This window comes from Phacochoerus africanus, chromosome 5 (assembly GCF_016906955.1).
Source record: "Phacochoerus africanus isolate WHEZ1 chromosome 5, ROS_Pafr_v1, whole genome shotgun sequence".
Classification (NCBI taxonomy): domain Eukaryota; kingdom Metazoa; phylum Chordata; class Mammalia; order Artiodactyla; family Suidae; genus Phacochoerus; species Phacochoerus africanus.
Genome location: NC_062548.1, coordinates 10,629,907 through 10,655,893, shown reverse-complemented (window position 1 = coordinate 10,655,893; position 25,987 = coordinate 10,629,907). Strand labels below are relative to the sequence as shown.

At 62.9% G+C, this 25,987-nt stretch overlaps 1 protein-coding gene across 1 annotated transcript; it reads right to left on the bottom strand.

Annotated features, from left to right (window-relative positions):
• Nucleotides 1–425: 425 nt before the first annotated feature.
• Nucleotides 426–25,931, bottom strand: SH2B2 (SH2B adaptor protein 2). The gene is given in 10 exon segments (XM_047779775.1): nt 426–914; nt 916–938; nt 1,393–1,564; nt 4,011–4,219; nt 4,830–4,991; nt 5,094–5,185; nt 6,569–6,660; nt 8,749–8,850; nt 11,929–12,704; nt 25,019–25,931. Coding segments are annotated over 10 exon segments (1,992 nt in total). The 5' UTR covers nt 25,062–25,931; the 3' UTR covers nt 426–593.
• Between the last annotated feature and the right edge of the window lie 56 nt (nt 25,932–25,987).

Here is a 25,987-nt window from a genome sequence, read left to right as displayed (position 1 = left end):
GAGCCTCCTCTGCCACCTACACCAAAGTTCATGGCATCGCTGGAACCTTGACCCCCTGAGCCAGGCCAAGAATGGAATCCTCATGAATACTAGTCCCCCCCACCCCTCATTCTCGCCCCGAAGCCTCTGCTCGGTTACTCCCCGGCCCCCCAGCTCTCTCACAGCTCCACTAAAGGCCCCTCCCCAATCCCTATGGGCTTCCCATAGGTGCCTCCAACTGTGCACCTCATTCAGGTGCTGCCGCTGTCTCCTGGCTTCCCTTCCCCTCAGACGGAGCTGGGTTGGGGCTGAGCAGGTGCCAGGGCCACGGTGGGCTCAATGGGGGGGGGGGGGGCAGTGTGTGGCGCCGCCTCCTCCCTGGTAGTTCCAGGGGGAGCCGTGCCTGAGGCCGCCAGGGCCGGAGAAAGGACGACAGGAGAGCCAGGTGCAGTCCCTAAAACAGGCTCTTTAATAACATATGTCTTCACTGAAGAGCTTCGCTTTTCCCACCCAGCGCCGGGCGGGGGCCCGCAGGGTCCGCCGGGCAGACGGCCACGTGGGCCATCGCTCCGCGGCCCGGCGGGTCCGGGTGGGCCCAGGGCCTTGGCGCCCGGCTAGTAGAAGGAGTACTGGTTCTCGACCGCGCGCGTGTGGCCCCGGGCGCCCTCGCCGGGCCCGGCCTCGGGGGGCTCGTCGGCGCCCCCGCCCGCCGCCTCCAGCAGGCGCTCGGCGCTGTTGCTGCGGCTGCGCGCGCTCAGCGGGCCCTCGGCCGGGCGCGGGGCGCCGGGGACGGACGCGGCGGAGGACGACGAGGCGGACGAGGACGAGGCGCCGCCGGCCTCCGAGGGCGAGGCGGGAGGGCAGGCGGCCGCGGCGAGGCTGGAGAAGTAGTGCTGGCCGGCCGGCTCGCTCCAGCAGGCGGGGGGCGCGAGCGCTGGCGCTGGGCGAGGGCCCCGGGTCTGCAAGGGAGACCGCGGGCCGTCAGCGCTGAGCCCGGGCCCCGCGGCCCCACCTCCCCTAGTCCCAGCGTGCCGGAGGAACGGGATGGCCTGGGATCGCCAGCGGAGCCAGGACCCGAATTCAGCACGCCGGGTTCCAGCCCACCACCCGGATAATAAAAGTCACGCGTACACGGCAATGCGCGCGCAAAGGGCGCTCAGCCCGCGATGCCGGCGCCCCCTCGCCCACCCGTGCAGGAGGAACTCCACCCGCTTCCGTGCTGCCTCCCAGTGGCCCCTTCCCCTACCGGGAATCGCTCAGAGCTGCCACGGGGCCGGGTTGCTTACGGCTGCCCAAGACCTGGTGCTCACCTCGCTGGAGCGGGCTGGGCGGCAGCCTGAGTGTGACACCCTTCCCCACCGCCCACCAGTCTGTTTCCCTGAGCCTCTGCACAGGCCAGGAGGGGCGGCTTACCAGGTGGGGGGCCCTGGGCCCGCACGTAGCTGCGCAGGGTGATGTCTGCAGAGCCCCCAGACTCGAGGGGGATGGGGTGGGTGTGGAAGTGGCGCAGCATGTCCAGCACAGACTGGAACCACAGGTGCTGTACGTGGCACTGCCCGTGGCCATTCAAGGACAGGCGCAGGTGCTGTGGGCACAAATGGGCGTAGTCAGTCGGGGTCCTGGGACTGGCCACCTGCTTGGCAAGTGCCTTTGAAGGTCCCTGGGAAGGCCAGGTCTCAGAGGCCTTATGAAGCTGTGTCAGAGCTGGTCCCTCCCGCATGAGTCTCACACCTGCAGTGGGTTGGGGAATGAGGGCAGCAGAGCCAGGCCGGGATGGGAAGGGAGCACGCATTTGTCCCTATGCTGGGGCACCCACATCGTGCCCTTCACATGTCTCCCCCCATAGTACCCCACCCCGAAACCCTCATAGGTAGAGATTACAGCCCCTATGTGAGAGGCGGGCACACTGAGGCACGGAGAGGGAGAGACTCGCCAATAGTCACAGGGCACAGAGCCAGGAGGCGAACTCAGGTTTGAGTGACTCTCGCACCCTGGCGGGGTAGGGGACTGCTCACTATCTCTGCAGAGCTAAACCCCAGAGGGGTGGAAAGAGCCCCCTGGGCTGGCTGGGGAGGAGGGACCGCATGTGCAATGCATCCGAGCTGCAGGGGGAACAGCTGGAGCACCGCGGAACAGAGCCCACGTGGGCCGGTCGCCGCAGGGAGAGAGAGGAGCCACAGGGCTCTGGCTTCAGCCCTTTCTTGCTCCATGTGTATCCCACAAGAGGAAGAGGGGCTGTCTGTGGGGGGTGTGTGGCAAGAGGGGTGGTGACAGGAGGCTTGCAGAGTGTGCAGAGGAGGGGGAGCTGGCCTAGCCACCTGCGAATGGGACAGAGAAATGGGGGTGGGGCGGGGGGGGGGGGCGGGTAGTGTTCCCATGAGTGAGTTCTGCCCCTCAGCAGGGCCTGAAGTTGCCAGAACAGCATGAGCAAACAAGGGAACACTCATAGCAGTGGCTCAGGCCGAGGGGAGCAGCCTAGTGGGTCCCACCACAGCCTCAAACCTGGGCCAGGCCTTTGGGGACAGAGACCCAGGGCAGAGCGGGGCCCCAGGGGGGCACGTGCATTTCAGTCTTTGGGAAGACAGTTCAGATATTTATCTTGAAGGTGAACGAGCTGCCTCGGAAGGCAGAGGGCCTCCTTCCCAGGAAGTGTGCGGGCAGGAAGTGCTCCCCTGGCACGAACTGCTCCGATTGAGCAGGACAGGGAGCTCTGAGAACGCACCAGCTGGGGTGAGTACCAAGTTCAAGGCTGGGTCTTGCCCTGGGAAAGAGAGGACCTCCTATTTTCCCCTCCTGAACATTCCCCCACCCCACCCTCTTCCCGGTGCCCCGGGCCAGGCTGGGCACCGTCCTAGGCTCTGACTTGGGCATATGTCACGTCCACACGCTTTGGGGAGGCTGCCTTGGGGCAGTGCTGGCCAAGAAGTACACTCCGGGTCAGGCTGCCAGGGTCGGCGTTAAGCGCCTGGGTCGGAGGAAATGGCAAGGCCGGCTGCTTTCCAAGGACGTGTCCCGGGAACGTGCTGCCTCCTCCGCAGTGGGGCCACGGCTGCCATGGAGCAGCGCCCGGGGAGCCAGGGGAGGGCCTGCCAGCGCTGGGACACTGGCCCCGGGGACAGGCCTGGAGCAGGAGTCCCGGGGTGCCCCCTCCTCTGGCAGGGACTGGTTGACGGGAACTGCATCCTGGGAGGAGCCAGCGCTGGGTCTGTTTCCTTATCGGAAGCTCGGGGCAGTGGAGGGGGGGAGCCCTCGAGGTTCCTGCCACTCTGTCACATGGTAACCCCCACAATCAGCGGGCTCTCTGCCATGTTTTGCTTCTCGCCTTAGCTTGTTGTTAGCACACAGTGTCCTTCCTCCAGGGCCCACCGTCTGGGTCACAGTCATGCCTTTGCCCTGCCCGGTCTGGACCACCCTTCCCCTTGTCTTTCCCTTGGGGATTTGCTGTCTATTGCACACCTTGGGTCAAGGCCCTCTCCCCCTCTGGCCGGGGGGGCGGTCGGGAGCCTCCTCCATCCCCCTCCTCCGCAGCCCTCCCGCCTGGCCCGGCTCCTCCTCTCCTGCCTGGTTCTGCGGGGCCCACCTGTGTGTGGTTCCCTTCCCCGTCCCCTGGCTTGGTCCGAGCTCAGGCCTGGCCCGGAGCTGGGGCTCAGAAGGGGCTGCTGAACTGTGCTGAGCAGGGAAGAAGAGGGGCTGCCCGGGGGGCGGCTGGGGCAGGAAGGCCTCGGTTGACCCCAGCCCTGTACTGAGGTGGCTCTAGCCCCAAGGCCACATGATGCCCCAATGCACAGGGTCAAAATTCAACCCTGAGGAGGGCCTGGCCTCCTGTGGGCTTGGGTAATAGTAAAAGCCACGTGTGGGACAGGTGGGAGCCCCTCTGCGGTGCGGGAGGGAGGCGGGTGCTTCTGGCCTGCGGGAAGCCGTGCCACGCCTACACCCATGGAGCCTGCTCCCCGGCCCGGCCCGGGGCTGCCTCAGGCGCCCTCCCCTGGGCTGGCTACTTCCCCCCATGGCCGCCGCCCTCCTCGACTTGCCTTAGCTTTGCCCTGGAAGTTGAAGGTCAGCACGTACTCCCCAGGCCGAGTCTCACTCTGGCGGATCACGAAGAGGCCATGGCTCCGGGCCCCGCCTGCCAGCACCAGCTGAGCTGCCCTGACCCGTGATAGCGTCCCGTGGAACCAGGGGTAGTCGGAGAGCTCCAGCTCGGGCTCGGGCTCGGGCTCTGGCTCTGCTCCCTCCTCCCCTGAAGAGGGATGGATGGCGGTGTGAGAGGCGTGGGGGAGAGAGGAGAGAAAATAAAGGCGAAAGGGGGAGCTCCCTGGTGGCTCAGCAGGTTAAGGACCTGGCATGGTCACTGCTGTGGTGTGGGTTCGATTCCTGGCCCGGGAACTTCCACAGGCCGTGGGCAAGGCTAAAAGAAAAAACTAAACAAAAACACCCCCAAAAAGACGAGAAAAGGGCTGCATCATATGTTGGCTTTCTGCATGTAAGAAGCCGTTTGAATAATTTAGAACAAGACAGGGCGCTGACTCAACCCAGTAAGCATATGAGGTAAAGCGAGCCACAGAGAGACGAAGGACCATCCTACAGTCACTCTTTAAATCAGCAACAAATCTGGGAACAGATCAAGTGCCCTTGTCCCCAGTCCCTAGTTCCGACCCTTTGTACCCCTTCCTTTCTGTGAGGGTTTTCTGTTGAAACCAGGGGTCCTGGAATGGCCTGCAAAAGCCAGAGCTACCGTGCTGCCAGGTAAAGGACCCAGTGGGATGAAAAGTCACAGCTTCTGAGGTTCGGGAAGGGCTTTGGAAGGGCCTGTGGGTGCCTGTGGCAGCAGGAAGGGCGCGCCCCCGCACCTGTGTTATTGCTGTCACTGCCGCTGCCGCCCGAGGACTCCAGGGTCTCCAGGAAGGCCTCCAGCGGGACATGGACCAGGGACTCCCCGATGGCCTCTCGAGCTCGGCTGTGGGGGGCTGTCACCACGGCTGCCGTGGTCTCTGGGGGCCGGGGCAGGTCCACTGCTGGAGAAGTGGCAAGTGAGAAGCCGGTCTGTCTGTCTGGCCAGACCGCCCCCTCCCACCCTGCCCTCCACCCCCCAAGCCGGCTCTGTCCCCGCCTACCGTCCGTCAGGAGCTCACAGCTGCAGGAGGCCACGCGGCTGGCCAGACAGCCTCCCCGGGCACAGGAGAGCTCGGCGTCTTCCTCGCTGTCCCTGTGAAGGCAAGAAGGCCCAACTGTGTCCTGCCATGGGACTTGGACCAGGGCCGTGGGCTGCTCACAGCGCCAGGCAGTGGCGGGCACTCCATGGCCAGGGTCAGCCCTGTCCTGTTCGCCTGGGTCCCTCTGCCTTGACGTCCCTCTGTCACACCCTCAGTTTGCTCTGTGGCCACCACGTGAGTGACCAGGCCGTATGAAGAGGGCTCCAAGTGGGCGCAGCTCTCCTTGAGGTCACATGACCCCTGCCCACTAACCCGTGAGGGGCTGGCCTCCTCCTGGGATCCCCTGGAGGCCCTCACGTGGGGCTGGGGCCAGGGCCGGCTCCCTTCCCCATCTGTGCCAGCTCTGAAATACCGCAAAGTGAGGTTCACCTGCGCAGGGGCTGGGGAAAGAGGCTGCGGAGCAGATGGCTGGGAGGGTGGCAAGGGAGGGATTATAACCACTTTGGGGATCGGGGGGCCTGGGAGGTGCTCAGGACTTGAATCGTGCCTCCTTAAATGAGGCTGTTAATTAGAAAGCAGCAGCCCCTCCCCCCGGGCTTGGCTCACCCCATTAGCCAGAAAAGCTGCTGCCAAACGCTCAGCCTGCTGGCCCGCCTCCCCTCCTACTCCTGGCCTCCGGCTCTCTCCCGGATGGATGGAGGGACGGACGGACAGACAGACGGTGCAGCCAGCCTCCCTGCTGTTCGTTCTTCCTGCACGCAGCTGACCGTAGCTGCCCTCTGCTTGTTACTGGCCGTGGCTCCCCTCTGCCCTTGATCCACCAGCTTCCCAAGCTCTCTTCAAAGTTCCTTCCGCATCGGCTCTAATTCCAGCCACCTGAAGGCCCTGACCTTCCTGGCGCGTCCCAGGCTCTCATGCACCTCCGCACCCTTCACCGGGCTGCTCTCTCTGCCTCCTCCACCCCCAGCCTCTCCCACCTGGCTCAGGCCCGCCCTTTCTTTAAGCCTCAGAGGTGGGCACCTCTGCCCAGCACGGCTTCTCTGTGCCCCTGGGCTGGATTGGGGGCCTCTCCTTGGGCCTCCCACCCTGGGCCCTTTGGGCTCACCCCATCACTACCCATCTCCTACTGCTTTCAGCTCCCCTCCCAGCTTGGGATGAGGAAACGACTTGCTCCAACTTCCCTGCAGGTCCCCAGACCCTGAACTTGCAGAGCAAGCCTCGCAGAACCTGCTGGGAGGGGAGGTGGGGGTAGGGGGACGGATGACCCTGGCTGGCACCCACCTGGATGGGACCCTAACGAGAAAAGCCCATTTCTCCAGCTCGGCTCCTGCCCTCCACAGAAAGCTGCTCCCTGTGAAAGCTGGACCCGGGGCGCAGCTGAGCTGGGCTCCCCCCACCCCATCGGCCCATCATCCTAGGGCCACCTGGGCACTCACCCGGGGTCCACGCAGCCCTGGATGTCAGCCACCCAGGAGTGCTTCTGCAGCGAGTCGATGGTCTCCAGGATGTACTCTGCTCCATTCTCCACCTGGGGAGGGGTGGGCAAGACACCAGTCGGCAGGCATCCTCAGCAGGGGGCTCCAGCCCCCCGGGACAAATGGCTCCTGCCACCCCTCCCCGACAGGGGTGTCACAGGTGTGAGCAGCAGGGAAAACAAGGGGGTCACCATCGGGCACCGCCCCAGCCCCAGGCCAGAGGCCCGGGGTGGAGGGCAGCCCCACTCTCAGCAGCCCCTCCCTCCTGGGCCCGCCCCTGGGGGTCCTGAGGGATGACGCCCAGCCCTGCTGGCCAGGAGAGGGGGGGGGGGGGCCAGCAGTGCCCCCTCCATGCCCTGGCACCCCTGAGGTGGGTAGAAGGGCATCACGACCCTCAGGTCTGTGAGGGGCCAGCCGGCCAGCACCAGGCTGAAGGCTCTCACGCCTTGGCGCCTGGAGCTCCACCTCCGGGAGGAGCAGCCTCCAGAGGGGAAGTGGGAGAAAGGCAGGGCTGCGGGCCAGGCCCAGGGTGTGCGCCTCAGACACGCAGACTGATGACCTCTTCTCAACAGCCCTGGGAGGGGGGCAGTGCTTTTCCCATTGTACAGATGAGAAGACTGAGGTTCAGAAAGAAAAAACAAAGGCGTTCCCGTCGTGGATCAGTGGTTAATGAATCCGACTAGGAACCTTGAGGTTGCAGGTTCGATCCCTGGCCTTGCTTAGTGGGTTAAGGATCCGGCGTTGTGTGAGCCGTGGTGTAGGTCACAGACGTGGCTCAGATCCTGCATTGCTGTGGCTGTGGTGTAGGCTGGCAGCTGCAGCTCTGATTAGACTCCTGGCCTGGGAACCTCCATATGCCACGGTGCAGCTCTAGAAAAGGCAAAAAGACAAAGAAAAAAGAAAAAGAAAAAAAAAGGAGTTCCTTCGTGGCACAGCAGATTTAAGGATCTGGTGTTGTCACTGCAGTGGCTTGGGTCGCTGCTGAGGTGCAATCCCTGTCTCAGGAACTGCTGCATGCTGTGGATGAACCTCACCCTCCCCCCAAAAAAGACCAAGATTCAGAGAGGTTAAGTAACTTGCTCAGTGTCACACTGGAGCTCAGTTGTGCTGAGACCTGAACCCACGGCCCTGGGCTCTCAGCTTCCTGTCCCGTGTCTCAATGAGCAGCTGGGCTTCCAGCACCTCAGAGCTGGGAGGGTCCGCAGAGACTGCCTTTAAGCCCTCTCTGAATGGATGGGGAAACTGAGGCCCAGGGCAGGACTGGAAGGTGAGGGCCTGGCCTAAGGGCTCCTGAGCATCATTGTAATCCTGAGCTGGGTGGCACAGTGGGCACCTGCTGTCGGGAGCGAGGCTCTGATCTGTCTTGTCCAGCAGATTGAGACTGCCAGGCAGGGAGGGGCTGTGTCCTCAGCCCCCAGCCTGGGGGGACTCAGGGTACGGGGTTGGCAAATGTTTGCTAAATGAATAAGGGAGTTCATGACTAAACTAACAGGGACAAGGGCAAACATAAGCCTGGAGAGGGTGTGTTGGTGCCAGGGGCTCCAGCAGCCCCGGTGGGGCGGGAGGGGGGGGCGGGAACCAGGCCTCCTTGGGGACTTGGCCTCACAAGCACCCTCTGATCCTCTAAGGAGTCATAGGGCCACCGCCCTGGCAGCCTGGAGCCATGTCCTCAGCAACCCGGGCAGGCCACCCCAGTGAGATGGGGCCTGAGAAGAGGGCGAGCCGCCCCCAGACTCACGGGGTGCCTCCCTGCACCCCCCTCGGCGCCTTTGTGCCCTCTTGTCTGTGGGACCCGGCCGGTTCCCACACTCCAGTGCTGGTGACAGAAGCATTTGCATAACTGCTGCAGGCCGTGGGGTGGGTGCCTCCTGGCTCCAGTGGGGGAAGGGAGGGAAGAAGTGAAACAGGAGCTTCCCTCGGCCTGGGAGGAAATGGGACCGGCCCCGCTGGGGGACAACGCCTGAGGCATTTGGCTCTGGGGCCTCCGGGGCCAGGGCTGGGATTCTTTGTACACAACTGTGTTTGGTCCTGGGACCCCCGAGCCGGGCTGCCTCCCCCTGCCCTGTTGCTGGCACTTTCCCCTCACCCCTTGCAGGGGCCTCAAGCTGTGACCCCACATGTGGGGCCGGGGCGGGGCTCACCTTGAGCACGAATGTGTTGTCCTTCTCGGGCATCTCCAGGGGCATGGTGGTGCGGACCTCAATGATGGCAGACAGAGGGATGCTGACCTTGGGCCTGGACGCCTGGGAGGCCAGAGGAAGGGGCAGTCAGTGGCCCCAGGGCCTCCCGACACCCTCTCTCCCCTCCCCGCCTCCCAGAGGTCAGAGCAGCCCTCAGCTTAGGATGCCAGGCAGCCCTGGCACAGAGGTGTTCCGATCCCCGTTTCACAGATGGGGAAGTTGAGGGAGTTCCTGGGAAACGGAGGGACCTCCCCACATCGTCACACCGCCAGTGGGGGACAGAGCTGGCATGGACATGAGCCTCCCATCTCGGAGCCCCGAGGGCGTGAGCCCTGCCCCAGGTGCCCTTCTGCCCAGCACACCCACCAGATCTGTGGTTTTCATGTTCTTCACCTTGACCCATAGAAAGAAATACATTTGACATTGTGACCCAGGCCACACGTAGTAAAAATATCTCTGAAACATGTTTCACCAGACAATATGTACCCTGAGCGTGTGTGATGGAGTGTGATATTTTCTATTCTATTCTAGTTCATTAAAAAAAAAAAAAAAAAAAAAGCTTGTCTGCCCCTTCAGACTAGGCTTTCCACAGCTCAGCTCTGGAGCCCCCAACTGAGAACAGGAGCCAGGAGCCAGGCAGGGCTGTGTCTCCAGGTGGAGGAAAAGGGACCAGCCCTGGGCTTAACCAAGGGGAGCTGGCACGACTCGCAGGAAGGGCCACTCTGCCCCAAAGCTCCTGGCCATGGCCCGAAGGCCTCCTGGGGCTGGCTGGAGACTGATTCCTGGCAGGGCTTGGGCTTTGGGACAGGGACTTTCTTAAGAGGAAAGGGAAGGGCCCCACGTTGGGTGGGCAGGCGGATGGGAATTCCTGGCAGCACTGGCTGCCATCCAGCAGGCTCAGGGCCGGGCTTGGAGCAGTGACCCTGGGGCTGACCATGGCAGGCTGTCACACCTGCCAGTGGGGCAGGGGCCTGGTCCTGGAGTGGGTAGAGCAGAGAGGTCTGCAGGGAAGGCCTGGCCCGGGGACTTCAGCTGGGCTCCCACTGGCCAGAGACGCTGACTCCTCTGCCTGGCGTCAGGCCCGTCCGTCCTGGCCCAACTGCCCTTCCTCGTGCCCTGGATCACCCTTCCCACGTCTCTGCAGGGAGCCGTCACCCCAGGCCTCTGCTCACTCAGCTCGAAGTCTTCAGGAACGCCTGTCCCGGGGCCCTGCCTCCTGGTGAAGGTTTCTGCGGCCCAAGCTTCTGCTCAGGGCCCCCAGAGGGCCAGGGCCTACCCGCTAGAGTTCACCATCCAGTTCAGCAAATACCGGCTTCCTGGTGCTTCCCCAGTGGCAGGGGGTCAGCATCACGGCTCCCGGGTCCCAGGGCTGTGAGGGCGCTGGGGTCCAGACCCTTCCTGCAGGGTGAGTGAGGGGGCAGGAGGCTGGAGAACACGGGAGCCCCGGGAGTCTGAGCGCCCGGAAACAGCCCCTGGGCCTTCAGGCCACAAGCTCTCGTCTGCTCCAAGGTTGCAGCCAGGCCTCCGGGGGCGAGAGGAGGCGGTCTGGACTGTGGGTGGGTGCACGGGACTGAGAGGCCGTAGGGGCGTCTGCGGGGTGCCCCGTGGGGCTCATGCTCCTGGGACCAAACACACTTGGGAAACTGGACCTGAGCCCTCATAGCGGGCTCCTTCCTGTGCAGCTTGTTCCCCAGCTCACAGACATTTGCATGAAAAAAGGGGGGTCTGAGGCCAGATCGGGGGTAGGAACCCACCTGCCCTTCTCAGAGGTTGGGAAAGTGGCCCCTGGGGGTGGGGGTGGGGCTGCCCTCTGCTGGCAGTGAGTAGGGGGCTGGGGGTGCATGGGTAACACAGGGCCCCAGCTGCTGCACCCCCTCCCTTGAGGGCGGCAGACGCCGCTATTTACAGCCGGGCAGCTGTGGCTGCCACTCAGGGCCTCCATCCCTGCCCTCTGGGTGACCCTGGGCAAGCCCCACCCCACTTCCTACCCCTCCCCAGGCCTCATCTACCAGCAGCGGAGTTGGGATGGACGGTACGTAATTCTCACAGGGACCTAAAGCTGGGGGGCTGGGCAGGCAAAAACTCCTTAGGGAGTGGGGGGCTCCTGGGACTTGGGGAGAAAGCTCTTCAGAGTAAGGCGCCTCTCATGGGCACCTGGCCCTGGGGACCCCTCCCTGCACCCCTGGTGGAGAGAGGTGAGGCGCAGCATCCAGAGCCCTGACAGATGGGGAGCTGGAGAAAGAGGTGAGACTCAGGGACTGCAGGCACTGGCTACAGAGCGGGCCCAGGGGGGGAGGGGGGCCCTGGGTGGTTCTTGGGGGTGTCACCAGCTGCCACACCAGCACCTCCCACCTTTCAAAACCTCTCAGGGCACAAGGAGCTCCCACCTCCATGCTCCTTTCATTCCCGGGACCACCAGGGTGGTGGGCATAAGTAGCCAAGCTCTGCCAACCACCAGCTGTGTGACTTTGGGCAGGCCATGCCCCCTCTCTGAGTCAATCTCCTCTTCTGTGACCTGGGGACCATGGTACTACCTTGCCAGGATACCGGGGTGGGGGGTGGGGGGGAAGTCGCGTGGAGGGTGCTCAGAAAGTGGGCAGTATTTTCGAGTCAGTCTCTCTCTCCAAACCAGACAGGTGTGCCACCCTGCAGGGGATCCAAAACTGCCCCCCAATGCTCTGATGTTGAGCCACTGCTGGTGACAGCTAGGAGAAGCTTAGCTTTTGAAACCTGGGCCAGAAAAGGGCCACCTGGGCAGGGGCTGGGCTGGAGCCTGGCAGCCAAGCTGGATGCAGACCTCCCGCAGGTCCTCTCCGAGTGTGCCAGTGTCACCCCCTGCCCTCCTCCTGGTAGGCCTCCTCTGTGGGGAGGCTCCAGCCTCCCAGGGGCCCCTGGGTGAGGAAGAGAGGAGGCCAGGCACAAGGCTCTCCAGTACCACCAAGAACAGTACCCAGAAGCCCTTCTGTTGCCAGAGGGCCCCTCTGACACCTCACAGGTGGAGAAAGAGGGCTTGAGACTTGTCCCTGGGGGCGAGGATGGGGGCTGGCACCCCAGGCTCTTGACCCTCAATACCCATCCTGCGCATCAGAGCAGGCAGCGTGCGCCCCTCCGCTGGCCCCCCACGTGGGGGTGGGAACTCACCTTGGGAGGCACGAAGAATTCCAGGCGGAAGCGCTCGCCCGCCACGGCTCTGCGCAGGAGCAGGCGACACTTCTGCCACTGGGCGGCGCCGCCGGGGCCAGTGGCCGCGTCGTCCGCCACCATGAAGCGCAGCGCGCCCTCGCGCTGGATGTCCACCAGCTCCACCTTAGCCGCCAGGGTCCGCGACAGCCGCAGGCGCCGCATCCACTTGTCGCGCGGCTCGGCCGGGGGCTCGGCCGCCCGTGGGGCGGCGTCGGGCTCGGGCGAGGCGCGCCGATGCCACATGTCGCGCACGCCATCCACCACGCACAGGCTCATGTTGCGCAGCGAGAAGCCCTTGCGGACGCGGGTCTTGGCCGCCACATGCGCCGACACGTCCTCGGAGCTCCGCGAGTGGCCGTACGGCGCGGCCTTGAGCGCCGGGGGCCCCGTGGGCTCGGGCTCCATGGCGTCTGGGTGCTCGGCTGCCCCCCGGGGCCCCGGCCCGGCCACCAGCACGCGGCGCACCTCCTCGCCAAACACGTCCAGGAAGTTGGCGGCGAAGTGGCGGGAAAAGGAGGCTCCGGCGTCCGGCGTGTCGTAGGCCGGGTTGTCCCGCAGGAAGCGGCAGAACTTGTGCGCGAAGTCCACGGCGGCTGCCTGCGCGTGCAGCTCGCAGAATTGCCGCCAGTCCGGGACCGGGACCGGGGTGGGGGTGGCGGCGGCGGCGGCGGCGGCGGCGGCGGGGCCGGGGCCGGCACCATTCATGGCTCCCGTCCCATCGCAGCCCCCGGAGGCTGCAGACAAAAGGGACAAGTGACTTCCTGATTGCTGTCCAATGCGCCCACCTGTCCGCTCTGCAGGGCTGTGTGCAGCCTTTCCGAGGAGTACCAAGGTGCTGGGACAACCAGGGAGACAGGAGATGTTTCTGCAGGAGGGAGGGGGACCCCCCCCAATTCACTGTCTTCAAACAGCAGCCTCAGAGAACCCCATAGTCATTCCTGGGGCTGGCTTAGGAGGCTGGGATGACAGATGCCTTCAAGTGGGGTCCCCATGAGCCTCCGTGACCTGGCCTCCCTAAGTTACCCCTTCTGAGAGTCCCCAAAGCTTGGTGGACAGGAAGAGGTCAGGTGCGATACTTTTGGCTCTACCTCCGAAATATGCCAAGAACCCCACCCCTTCCTGCCATCCAGGCTGCTGTTCCGGGGACCCACACTACCCCTTCTCCTGCCAGCAGTACTTTAGCAGCTTCTTGACTGGTGCCCCAGAACCTGACCTCACCTGCTACAGTTTGTTCTCCACCCAGGAACCTTGTCATCATTTCTGAGACATAGGGCAGATCAGGCCCTCCTCTGGTCAGAATTCTGCAACCTCCCACTCGACTCAGAGTGAAAGCCAAAGTCCTCCTCCTGGTCCCCGAGGCCTCACGCCATCTGTCTCCATTTGACTCTCTGAGCTTATTTCCTGCCACTCTGCTCTGGTAGCACCTGTGTCCTACCTACCCCAGGGCCTTTGCACTTGCCATTTTCTCGTGTACTTGGCTGGAACGTCGTTTCCCCCACACTCCCTCACATCCTTCAGGTTTCTGCTCAAATAGCATCTTGTCCGATAGCTGCTCTATTGAAAGAAAATTCTCCTGCTCCACCCAGTGCTGGTGTCTCTGTGCCTCTGGCCTGCTTACTTATCTCCACAGTGTTTATCCCCATTGGACATAGCATTTATCCACTTACTTGGTTGTGTTGCCACCCCCATGCCCCCACCACTGCACCTTCCCCTGAGCATGCCACCTCCACGAGGCAGGGCTTTTGACAGTCTTATAAGTGGTTGTGTCTCCAGTGCTGGGCACATGATGGGTACTCAGTAAACGCTGTATGAATGAATGAGCAAAGGAAGGTGTTCAGCATACCAGGTGTGTCACAGCTGTCACTGCCCAAACCCTCACCTGGGGCCTTGGAACACACAGCTTCTTGGGGAGGGCCTGGGATTCTGCACTGACCCTAGGACGTGGGGCTCACCTCCCAGAGTGGATCCAGTATAACCAATTTTTCACACTGGCACTGAAGGCGCTGCCCTCTCGGACGTCTTTCCGTCCCAGGGGGCTGCCCGCTCTACTTGTGTTCCCGCCTCCTGGAATCCTATTCCCTCTAGTGCTCCCTCCAAATGGAACCTTTTCTTTTGTTTTAAATGGCCATGGCTAGGGATGGAATCGGAGCTGCAGCCACAGCAATGCAGGATCTGAGCCTCATCTGACTTACGTAGCAGCTTGTGGCAACACCGGATCCTTAACCTACGGAGTGAGGCCAGGGATCGAACCTCCATCCACAGGGATACTAGTCAGGTTCTTAATCTCCTGAGCCACAATGGGAACTCCCAAATCTAACTTTGAAAAGGCCCCACTCCAGGCATCCCGGCTGTTCCCTCACCCCAGCTTCCCAGGCCCCCGCATCGTTCCTCACTCCAGATCACCAAACCGCATGGTGTCTAGACATCTGGGGGCCTGGCCTCCTCACCCCCGCAAGGTGGCCAAAGCCCCTGGAGACACAGAACCAGGCACTGCGTTTATGTACCGCATCCCCCACCCCACAGGCCAGGGAGAGATGTGGGGGAGGTGGTTCTGCTGTGCCTGGGGGAGCCTCTGTCTGAGGGCCCGGCTGGTATCAGGGGGACTGAGACAGGTCGTGCCCTCGCCCGCCCTCCCAGGACCCCCGAGTTCCCGGCGCGGCCCTTCCTTGGCAGCTCCTGGGAGCACCACCTCATCTCTCCCCTGGGATCCAAACTCTGTAATTAAACGCTGGGTAAAAATAGCTGCCCCACTCCGTGAGCTCATCTGCGGGGCCTCTGGGCCATAGGGCATCGTGGGAATTCCCTCTCACCTGGGGGCAACCTCGCCATCGATCTGCAGTCAGTAACCACAGGACAGCCCCAGGGAGAAGACAGGCCACTGGATGAGGCCACTTAGCACAGAGGTCAGTTTTCCAAACTGGCAGCTCTCCTCAGACTCCCGCCCTGGCATGGGGGGAGCAGCGGGGAGGCAGAAGGGTTTCCTGGAGGAGGCGGGGCCTGCCCTGGACAAGGACGAGGAGTGACCGCACTGCAGGCACGAGCAGTACCGCGGAGGCAGACTCATCAGGAAGGGCTGGGGAACAGGGGCTGAGGCACCCACGAGTCTGGCTCATGCTAGGCCTTTCTCTTGCCCTGCTCTTCCTCCTTCTTTCATCTGGCTAACTCCTATTCATCCTTCAAGAATGAATCCAGGAGTTCCCGTCGTGGTGCAGCGGTTAACGAATCCAACTAGGAACCATGAGGTTGCGGGTTCGATCTCTGCCCCTGCTCAGTGGGTTAACGATCCGGCGTTGCCGTGAGCTGTGGTGTAGGTTGCAGACATGGCTCAGATCCCGCGTTGCTGTGGCTCTGGCGTAGGCCAGCGGCTACAGCTCCGATTAGACCCCTAGCCTGGGAACCTCCATATGCCACGGAAGTGGCCCAAAAAAATAGCAAAAAAAAAAGACAAAAAAAAAGAATGAATCCAGGGGCCACGTGCTCCAGGAAGCCTCCCTTGATCTCCCGCAGCCGGGGCAGCATGTGTTTCCTCTGAGCTCCCACAGTCCCCTCCTGTGCATCTCTCCAGTGAGGTGCCAACTGCAGGGTGTCCCAGGTGTCTGACTCCCATCTGGCGCAGGTGCTCCTCGGGGGCAGAAGGCAGGCCTGCGTCATATGCCAGGAATGGGGGTGGAGGCAGGAAGGCACCTGCCACCATCACCATGGCTTTGGCCTGGACCTGTGGGGAGTGGGTATTTCTGGGGGTGGGGTGGTGGGGGAGGCCCTGTTCCTGGGCTCTAAGGCCCTTTACCCAGCAGCGCAGTGCTCCCCACAGTTCCACTGAGACCGCCCAGGAGGGTGAGTCCAGGTGGTGGGATAGCCGAGGAAGGGCTAGCACTGGGGCCAAGCGTGACTGCGGATGCCCTCTGTTTGACATCGGTTTGTCCCCACACGGCAGGTTGGGGCAGGGAGGAAGTCAGTCCCAGAGCAGCGCCCTCAAGCATTAATCCTCATCCGTTCCCACTCCTCCAGCTGCTTGAGAATATTCTTGGCAAGGAGAAGGGGCAGAGTGAAGGGACAGGACCCTGGGAGAGGCTCAAATGAGGGTAGGGGGTCCCAGCTAGGCCTCGCTGGAGGCGGGGTTGGAACTCAGAGGGGAACTTGCCAAGGAAAGGGGGCTATGGCCACGTCCCAGGCAACGACGGGCCTGGGAGGCACTGGGGTTGGGCCCGCCTTGACCTTCCCCTCCCCTGCCCTGCCCCCTTGCTGTCTGGCCAGGAGCCTGTGGCCCTGGTGTCCAGCACAGCAGCCCTCACTGTCCCCTGGGTCCAGCTGGGGCTTCACAGAAGTGGCAGTGGCCAGCAGGGAGCCCCGGCCGCAGTTCCAGATGGGGAGACCAAGGCCCCAGCCTTCCCTGAGAAGGGGAGGCTGCAAGCCACAGGGAACAGGGCTTGGACTCAGTGGGGGCAAGGGTGTGCTGTGCCCACTGCCTGTGGGGACAGAACAGGGGATGAGACCCAGTGCAGGGACCCCGCTGGCCTGGGCTCCAGGCCGGACCCCACCGCTCCCTGGGTCGGGTTGCGGCGGGGGGGGGGGGGGGGGCGCTGACCATGACTCCACCCACTGGGCCTTTAACAGTGGGATGAGGGGCCGCCCCTCCCTGGAAGTGCAAGGGGGCGGCCTCTGCAGGGCTGCAATTCACAGTCAACTTCCGCAGGTGACCACAGCCCAGATGTGCAAAAAGTGGAGCACCCAGAGGTACCAGAAGCAGGATGGATGAACTCCCCGGATGGATGACTGGGCTGGCCTGGCCGGTTTAGGGACTGAGTCCAGCCGGCTGTGGGCTCCCTCTTCCAGTGGCTCCCTGGCAAGTCCCACCTCAGTCTTTGCCTGTGTCACTCATTCTCCGGCCGGCTCACTTTCTTTCTTCCTCACCCGGCTGACTAATCAAACTCTTTTTCCTTTTGTCTTTTTAGGGCCATACCTGTGGCATAAGGAAGTTCCCAGGCCAGGGGTCAAATCAGAGCTGCAGGTGCTGGCTTACACCACAGCCACAGCAACGCCAGATCCAAGCCGTGGCTTTGACCTACACTGCAGCCACAGCAATGCAGTATCCTTAACCCACAGAGCGAGGCGAGGGATCAAACCCGCAACGTCATGGATACCAGTCGGGTTTGTAACCCACAGTCACGACGGGAACTCCATGACTATTCCAATTCTGCTCCACCATTTTGCTGGGTAAAACCTCTCTTCTTCCAGGAGGCCTTCCCCCTACACTGGCTCTCCCGTCCTGAGCTCCCGCAGTTGCCGTGGTCCTCAGCCCTCTTGCTTCCATGCGCAGGGTCCCAGCTCCTCCCTCTATGGCCCGAGAGCCAGCACGGGACAGTGAGGGACTGGGCAGTGGGAGACTGGGCTCTCTCTGGGGCCAGGCGCTGTGTCTGGCGAGGCCTCGGCTCCCCATCCATAAAATGGGGCACTGAGGCAGTGAAGTCCTTGGACACTGAAGACTGGAGTCCCCAAGTCCCTCCAGGGGTGGACCGGGGGCAAGCCTCTCACTTTCATGGGCTTCTATGAGGGCCGGGGGGAGACAAGGGAGCCCCCCCTACTCTGCCGGGTCTGGGGAACCAGGTGGTGGCCCCCAGGGGCCCTGGGTGGGCAGCCCAGCCTCCCCAATCCATCACCCTGGGGTTTTTCCAGGCTCGGCTGGGCTTTCTGGCTTCTCCTCCTGGAAAAATGTTTTTTGTTCCCATCTTGCTGGGGCCAGAGGGCGAGGGGATGGGGCTTTAGGGAGGCGGGGCGGGAGGGGAAGCCTAATCAAGTCTCTGGTGTTGCCTTTCCAAGCCTCGGCCCTTCCTAACCCCTCTGCCAAGAACCAGACGGGAGAACCCCCCCCACCCCACCCCCACCCAGTTAGATGCCTGGGAGAGGGGGCGGCTGGCCTTCCGATGGTAAAAATAGCGCTGACAATTGGAAGAGAGAGAGAGAGAAAAGCCAGCTGTCAGCCCCCAGTGGCACTCAGTTCCGGACCCCCCGGCCAGGTCATTCCTTAAAATATTAATGAGGCGGCCAAGCCACCCCGCTAATGGGCCGGTGACCAATCGATCCGGGGCACAGTGGGCAGCAGCAGGAGGGGCTGGAAGGCACCAGCGCGGCCCACACCTATGGGGGCGGGTGGTGTTCCCGGAGCCTCAGCTGGAGCCAGCTTCCCCACCGCAGGAGACAGCTGCCCCCACCCCCGGGGAAGAGAAGGGAGGCCCTGCAGTGCAAAGTAGCCACCAGAACCCTGAAAGGTGGTCCCCTGGATCCGGGGACAAGGCCCGAGGGGCATCCTTGGTGTTCTGTTCTGGGCAGTGTCACCCCCACCAATGAACCACTCACAATGGGGAAACCGAGGCCTCCCCACCCAGAATATCTGTGCTTGGCCCATGGGACCAGGAGAGGAGACAAGGCCTTGCTTGGCTCTTCCCTGCCCTCTGGGGAGCTGCCCCGATCAAGCTCACTAATGGCCCAGCCTCCAGGCTTCTCAAGACCACTGGCCGGGCCCAGGTGACCCCACACTTTACAACCAGGGCTTCTTCCAGCTGCCCTCCTGGCCTCTGTGGGACTGTCCCCTCCAGCCCTGGCTCTGCACCTGCCCGCTGCAGGGCACAGACCACCTCAGGCAGGCTGTTCCTCCAGCCAGGAGTGCCTGCCTCCCTGCAGGTGGAGGCCTTCGCTACTTGGGCGGTGGTTTTCAAGTCTACGCCCCACCCCGCCCCACCCTCAGCAAGTGTCCCCACAGGGCAGGCTCAGAACCAGGGCCTCCTGCGGGAGGGAGGTGTGGCTGGAATTCCCCACCCTCCCCCAGCCAGGATATCTGTGCTCGGCCCATGGCCCTGGCAGGAGGCAGAAATGGGCATGGTTTCCGGCCTTAATACCCTTGAACCGGCTGGGACTTGGCTGCAGAGTGGGTGTGGGGAGGAGGGTGCTCTGATCAGTGACAGGGACAGGTGCAGATTAAGAGCCCTTGGGACTCTGCCCGTGTGTGTGTGTGTGTGTGTGTGTGTGTGTGTGTGTGTGTGTTGTGGGGGGCAGGTGCGTAGCGAGGGACTCTGGTGGTCCTAGCTTCTCTGAGCATCTGTTGCCATAGCTGTAAAGTGGAACCATCCTGCTTGCCCACCCAGACCTGCTTCGTGGGCCATGGCCGTGCTAAGGAGCAATGCTGGAAGGCGGCTGCTGAAAGCTGGTGGCACAGCTCTGTGCCCTCACACCTTTCACGGGACTCCCGGCCTTTGCCACTGTGCATGGGGGGAGCACTTCTGCTGAGCCCCTCACGTTCCCTGATGCCCCTGACCTCAACAAGCCCTGCTGGCTCTGGGACCTGCAGAGCCCTGGGCTAGGGAACCCCACAACTGCATCCAACAGCTGCTCCCATCCCTGGGGCCCCGGGGCCCAGGCGTCTCCCCACCCCCATCTCTGATCCTTTGACACATGGGCCGGTGGAGCAGCTAAAAGCCTGAGATCTGGAGCCAGACCAGCTGGGTTTGAGTCCCAGCTCCTCTGCGTCCTAGCTCTGTGCCTGTGAGCAAGTGACTCAGTTCCCTCATCTGTTAGAAGAGGGTGTAATAACAGCACTGACCTCAAAGGGCTGTCATGAGGATTAAATAAGTAATTGGTTTAAGAATCAAAGCTCCTCTTTTTCCACTTCCCACATGTCTTGTGTGTGTTCCCGCTTTTCCTGCCCCTGCTCTGGGCGGACGGCGGCACAGGACTCCTCCCGGACCTCCTGTTCCTTGCGACCCCCCCAGCCCCCGACGAATCTGGGCTCCGCAATGTGGCCAAGGTCATCGTTCTAGGATCCACATCGAGTGGGCTATGCCCCTGTTTAAAACCCTTCTCCTCTCCATCTTCCCTTCCCGTGGTCCAGAGGGGGAAATGAGCTTCTGGCAAGGGAGGTGACAAGCCCATCATTCCCTGGACATGTACTGGACTCTGTGTGTCAGGAGCCACGCTGGCGGGTCCAGGGCCACTGAACTGGCGAGATGAGGGAGGCGGGGCGTGGAGCCCTGTTCGGATCTGTCCCTTTCTGTAGCACATGCTACTCCCTGGCCCAGGGGAGCTCTCACTCCGAGGGCACAGTGGGGGCACTCAGGTCTTGCCTCACAAGAGGAGGGGACACTGTGACAGGCTGGAGGGCTGGGGAATCCATCTCTAGGAAGTAGATGTCAGATGAGCAGGGAGTGGGGCCTAGGACAGTAAGCTATGCCAGGCCCTGGGGGCTTAGGAGGGCGGCTCTCTTCCTTCAGGAACACCTAGTGCTGGACAGTTCCTGGACAGCCTCTGTAGGTGGAGAGCAGGCTGGGATGGCTCTAGCTGCACTGGCCCTGCTCTCCTGGGGTTACAGAGCAGAAGCACACCCTCTCCAGCCTTGGCCTGAGTCTCGCAGTCTCTCTCTCTCTCCTAGTGTCAAGGATCTAGGCCCTGATTCAAACACTACCGAGACCTCCCTGGGCCATGACCCAGCTCCCCAAATCTGCCAGACACCCCTCATAACCCCTTGCCACTTAGCCCACCAGTCTGCCTTCTGGCTTTTTCATGACACACATACCACTGACTCCTAACTGAGACCTCCGGGGCCTCCCCTCAGTTCCAAGTATCTCAGAATTCTGGGGACTGCGGATGCTTATAAGCTTCCCCAGACCTTTCTCTAAGCAACTGAACTTGCAGCCGGGCTGATCTCCAGGCACCTCAGACTCACCACATCCAAGTTCTGATACATCCTGCTTGTCCACCGATTGGAGTCTCAACACGCAGCCTGGGACTATACCCTCCTGCTCCTCTACCCCAATAGCTGGCAGGCCCCTGAGCCCAGGGAGGCCCCGGGAATGCCTCTTTGTCCTGTCTCCACCTCTGCCCTGGGCCCCCCTGCCCCCTACAACACCACCGGACTGTGACCCCCCCGTCTGGGGGTTCTACCCACCCTTCAGGTGGGTCTGGAGAATGGAGCCCAAACCCTGCTTCACCCCAGGAGCCACAAGATGCTCTAGTCCGTGACCTCCTCTAGGAGTTGAAGACTCACCCCTGCTCTCCCCTGGGACAGAGCACAGCCATAAAAACAGACCCACCCAGGTGAGGGGGAAGGGAACCCTCCTCAGGTTCCAAAGCGGCCACCTCCCCTCCAGTCCCATGTGGACGCTGAGGAGCAGGAAGCCAGGCAGCTCCAAGGCTGGACCCAAACTCCACAGGGACAGAAGCCAGGAGGCCCAAGGCACTGAACCCCCAATTCCCTACAACCCAGAACGGACAGGCAGTGCAAGAGGTAAGAACCAGATTCTCATCAGAGGGAAGTGGTTTGGAAGCCTGGCTTGTTGGTTGAGTGATTCTGGGCAAGTCATTTCACTTCCTTGAAGCTGTTTCCTTCTCTGTAAAACGGGGATAATAATAGTACCACCTCCCCCCCACCCCAGGTTGTTGCAAAGATTACCAGAAGCAGCACAGATGCCCTTAGCCTGCCTGGCACCATTCAGCTCGAAACCAAATGCTCAGCCCTGGGGGTCCAGGCTCCACCTGGATGTGGGTCCCCCTTCCTAGGGAACCTACCCTTGGAAGTGTGTGTGTGTGTGTGTGTGTGTGTGTGAGTCTCCCTAGGAGACCCACAGGGGGAGGGGCTTAGACATTTTAGACAGATTTTTCACAGTAAGGGTAAGAAAAAAATCATATGCATTCATTCTCGATCAGGTAGAACCATTCAATGATCCTTAATGAGACTCTCTTGTCCATCATCACGCCCTCTAGAGGGGGAGAGGAGTAGGACAGCCTGTGGAAACAGAAGGGCACAAACCTCACCACTCCACCTCACCACTGGCCCCACAGCCAGACCGTCCCCAGAGTTCTTTGGTTGGAAAAGTTTTAGGTCAGTCTTAGTCAATGCCCTCCTGGATGGAGTAGGGAGGCCACTATGGAAGAGATTTTGTTCATAGTGGAGGACAGGGTTGAGGGGATTCAGATCACACCCCCCAACAGAAGTAGCCAAAGCCTCTTAGGGAAACCACCCACTGGCTCCTCCTGCCCTCTCAGAGGCGCCCCTTCAGCCCATGCTCAGCGACCATTGTTGGAGGGAGATAGTTAGCCAGCTTGCTAGTTACCCAGCTGGCAGGTGGGCTGCACCATCCCCATTTTACAGGCTAGAGAATGGAGGCTCAAAGGGCAGGGGAAGGGCTCAATTCAGGTTTGCCTCCCAGCCCCGAGGCTCTCTCCTGCACCAACTGGCTTATCCACGTTCACGGTCACTCTTGAGGCGGTCCAGTCCACCCTGTGCGGCTCCAGAGGGGTCTCAGTCATTGCAGACTTCTCCCCCTAAAGACCTGACTTCCTCCTCTGCTGGGGTCCCTGCCTCTGCTTGGCCTTGGTCCACTGGCCTGGCGCGGTGCCGAGCCCCGCGCTGCCCGCAGGTTCATCAATGGCCGAGGCCGAAGGGCCTGAATGGAGGGCATGAACCCGCCCCTTCTTAAAGGCGCCGGCCTCTTGGGCACCCTCAGCGATCCTCCCCACTACCGAGGGCTGCCGGAGAGCTCCCGGGGTGGGCGGGTCGAGAATGGAAATCGTGAGAAAGAAGGCCTGGGCCAAATGGAGGGCGTGCCGGACCGGTGATTGTGGTCTGGAAAGGGCCCCTGTCGGGGACCGCACCCTCAATCCAGGTTGGTCCTAACCCGGCAGCCTAGGGTAGAGACCCCAGCGCTCCTCCTCCGGCCTTAAGCCAGAGACCCCCTCCTCCAGGGGGCCCGCAGCGCTCGCTCCAACGCGGGGCCTGGGCCCTAGGAAGGGGCGGGGGCGCTGCTGCTCCGGAGGCGGCTCGGTCCGCGCCCCCCCGCCACTCCCACCCGGCTCGGGATGGGGGTCCGGGAGCCGACCCCCGCCCAGGGTGCATCTCTTCTGTCGCGCTCCCTCCCACCAGCGCACACAAAGACAACAAGCGCGGACCGGGGCGCGTGCGGCCGCGCACTCCAGGCAGCCGTGCGCACACACACGCACGCCCTCAGGGACAGATGGGGTCCAGGGTGATGGACGGTAGGACGAGGGAACTGAGGACAAGCAGGCCGTACCTACAGGCGCGCAGCTGCGGCCGAGTGGGCCGGGACGCCGGCGGAGCGCTTCCCGGACCGCGGTCGGGCTCCCGGGGCCCGGCGATTCATGGCCCGCGGCGGGTTCGGGCTCCCTCCAGGCGGGAGCTGGCGTTGGCGGCGGCTCCTACCTCCGTCGTCCACAACCTCGAAGGCTCGTGCACTTCTCACTGGCCCGGCGCGGCCCCGGCTCGGCTCTCTCGGCGACCGAGCGCCGCGCGCTCAGAGCCCGGCCTCAGCGGCGCGCACCCCGCCCGCTCCTCCTCGTACCCCTCGCCCGTGCGGCGCGCGCCTTCCCGGCCCCGCCCCCGCCGCGAGCCCCGCCCCTCCTGCCAAGCGCCTTCCCGGCCCCGCCCCCGCCCCCGCCCCCGCCGCGCACCCCGCCCTCCGCGGAGCCTGCTCGGCGCCCGCACGCTGCGTTAGCTGCCTCCTGGCTGCTGCTGGGCTGCCGAGCCCTGGGGACCATAGGGGTTAGGAACTGGCCTGCAGCCGCCCCATTTGGGGCGAGAGTTCGCGGCCGCCCCGTCTCGCTCAGCAGGCCCAGGCCAGGCCCGGAGGCATCCCCCGGAGCCGGAGGTGCTGGCCCCGGGAGCGCGGCGGGAGTGGGCCGGGTGGGTGGTCTGAATAGTGGAGTGGATGGGGCGTGGGCGCCGCTCGGGGACTGGCGCCCGGGCCGGGGGGCCTGGACGCTCCGGCGTGGGGACAATGGAAGTCTCGAGAAAGCCCAGATGTCGCAACAACGGGGGAAGTCGATGTCTGGTTCTCATAAATCGCGAGGGCGAGCACCACGCCCCCTCCCGCCGGCTTTCCAGGGCCGGAAATCGAAGCCCGGCTACAGGGCAGGGAAGACCTGTACGCGGTTCCCACCTCCCTACCTACACAAAGATGGGTACACTGACGCCCCCCCCCCCAGGAGGAGGTCTCTTCAGCGGTCACCTGCGGCTGATGAGCGGACACAGCCCTATCTTCCTCATCCCTGCTCGGTTCTGCAGCCTTCAAACTCGCGGCATAGACTAGGACAGATCCCAGTCTGGCTGAAAAAACAAAGACTGCTACTGGCCTTTGCAGGTGCTTGTGGACTGACCCCTGGCGGGCTGAGAGCCTCCAAGAGGCTTCTCAGAAGAGAAGGAGGGGCTCCAGCAGGCCTGGAAGGTGCCCAAGAGGAGCAGAAGGGTATCGGTGTGAGCGGAAGTGTGGAAGGGCCGCTCAGAGGTCAGACCTATTGCTTGCTCCTGGAGAGAGGGAGAGGGTGCCAGGCTCCCGCCCCCCTCTCGGTTCCTGGCCCCAACCCACGTCCTGGGATCACACCAGCGGTTAGATCAGCTCCTCGCTAAACTCTCTGCCGCGAGAGGTTGTTCTGTGATCCGTTCTGGTCTCCTGGCTAGCCGGGAGTGTCTCCATCTGTTGCCCCCCCCCCCCCCCCCCCCCCCCCGTCATGACCTCTGTCCTTTGTAGAGAGCCCTTTAACCTTTCCCCAAGCCAGTTCACATCTCTGACTTCCCAGAAAGCAAGACAGGCAAAGAATGGTTTTTATCCCAGTCTTGAGGATGGAAAGGGTAGGGCCTAGAGGGGGCTGGGAGGTGAAGGTGGAGATTGGCCAGGAATCCGCACCTCCTGCCAGCCAGCCCTGGCCTCCCTCCACCGGGGCGCTGAAGCCAGGCACGCCTGGTCTGAGGCTCTGGTTCCTTAGCCCCTTCCCTTCTACACACTGACCGCCCTCTTGGCAGGACCTGGCCAGCCAACACTTACGGAAGGCTTAGGTGCAAACCAGCCATGGATTGGAACTGCACAGAAGCCTGGGCATCTGGCTGGGAACCAGACCCATAAATGGGGCTGAGGGGTGTGGGAGTGTGGGAGTGGCTTGGGAGGGTGATCCCGGCACAGTGGGAGAGAGGGAGGTTCCACACTGAGTGGCCTGGCTGCGGACCCCACCCTCCCTGGGGGATGGAGAGTGGAACCCCCAGGGGACTAACCTGCTTCCAAGTAGTAGGCTGAGCTCCAGTGGTGGGTGGTCATTGGCCAGGGAGGGTCGTGGGGTGTGGAGTCCAGGGCAAGACAATGGCCCTGATGTCCAGGGAGGAGGAAGCGAGGAGGACTCTGACCTTCAAGGAGGAACTGGTGGGAGAAGTGGAAGTGGCTGGGGTGGGCGGGGAAGGAGGGGAGCTGTGATTAGCCAAGAATAGCTCTGTCATGGCAACGGGAATGAGGGTGAGAGATGAGGGGCCCATCTGGGGGTCCCCAAGGGCAGGCCCTGGGGCCTTAGAGGAAGTTCTGATGGGGTAGATGACAGGGGTGCTGGGGGTGGGGCCCCAAAGGAGGGTGCGGCCCTGGAGGCACAAACTCTAGAGTATTTAGGGCTAAAACTCAGACATGGATACCACAGGGGACTCGGGCCTGGTGGACTGCTGGGTGGTTGCTGAGTGCGCCTGGCCAGTGGGAGAACGCCAACCACCACGGACCAAGAGGAAGCCCTCAGTCTGGGTGGGAGGGGACCCACATCAGTGGGGCTGGGCTGGAGGCCAGGAGGCCCAGAACCTGTGGCTCAGGGGTGTCCCCTTGCAAGGCTGTCACTCAGGGGACTTGATGGGCATGGGCCCCCCGCAATGCCTGGCCGGCAGGGCCCCGGGGGAAGGGAGCATGTGCGTGGCTCCAGGGCACGCAGAAAAGGAACACAGGGATTCCCCAGGAGCTGCTGTCACACGTGCAATCGCAGCCTGAAAAAGGAAGGGAATTCTCTTTGCGATTGCGTTGTTTGCTCACGAGAACTCAGACGCTGCAGGTTTGGCTTCTGCAAAGCCCTGGACGACTCAGGGAATTCGTGGTGACGGGAAGTGGGGCAGAGGCCTCCCACGTGTGGGGACCGCGCTCCACATCAGCGGAGCAGCCGTGAGGTCGGTCCCGCCAGCAGCTCCTGGAGGTGTTGCTGCAGGAACCCGCCCACC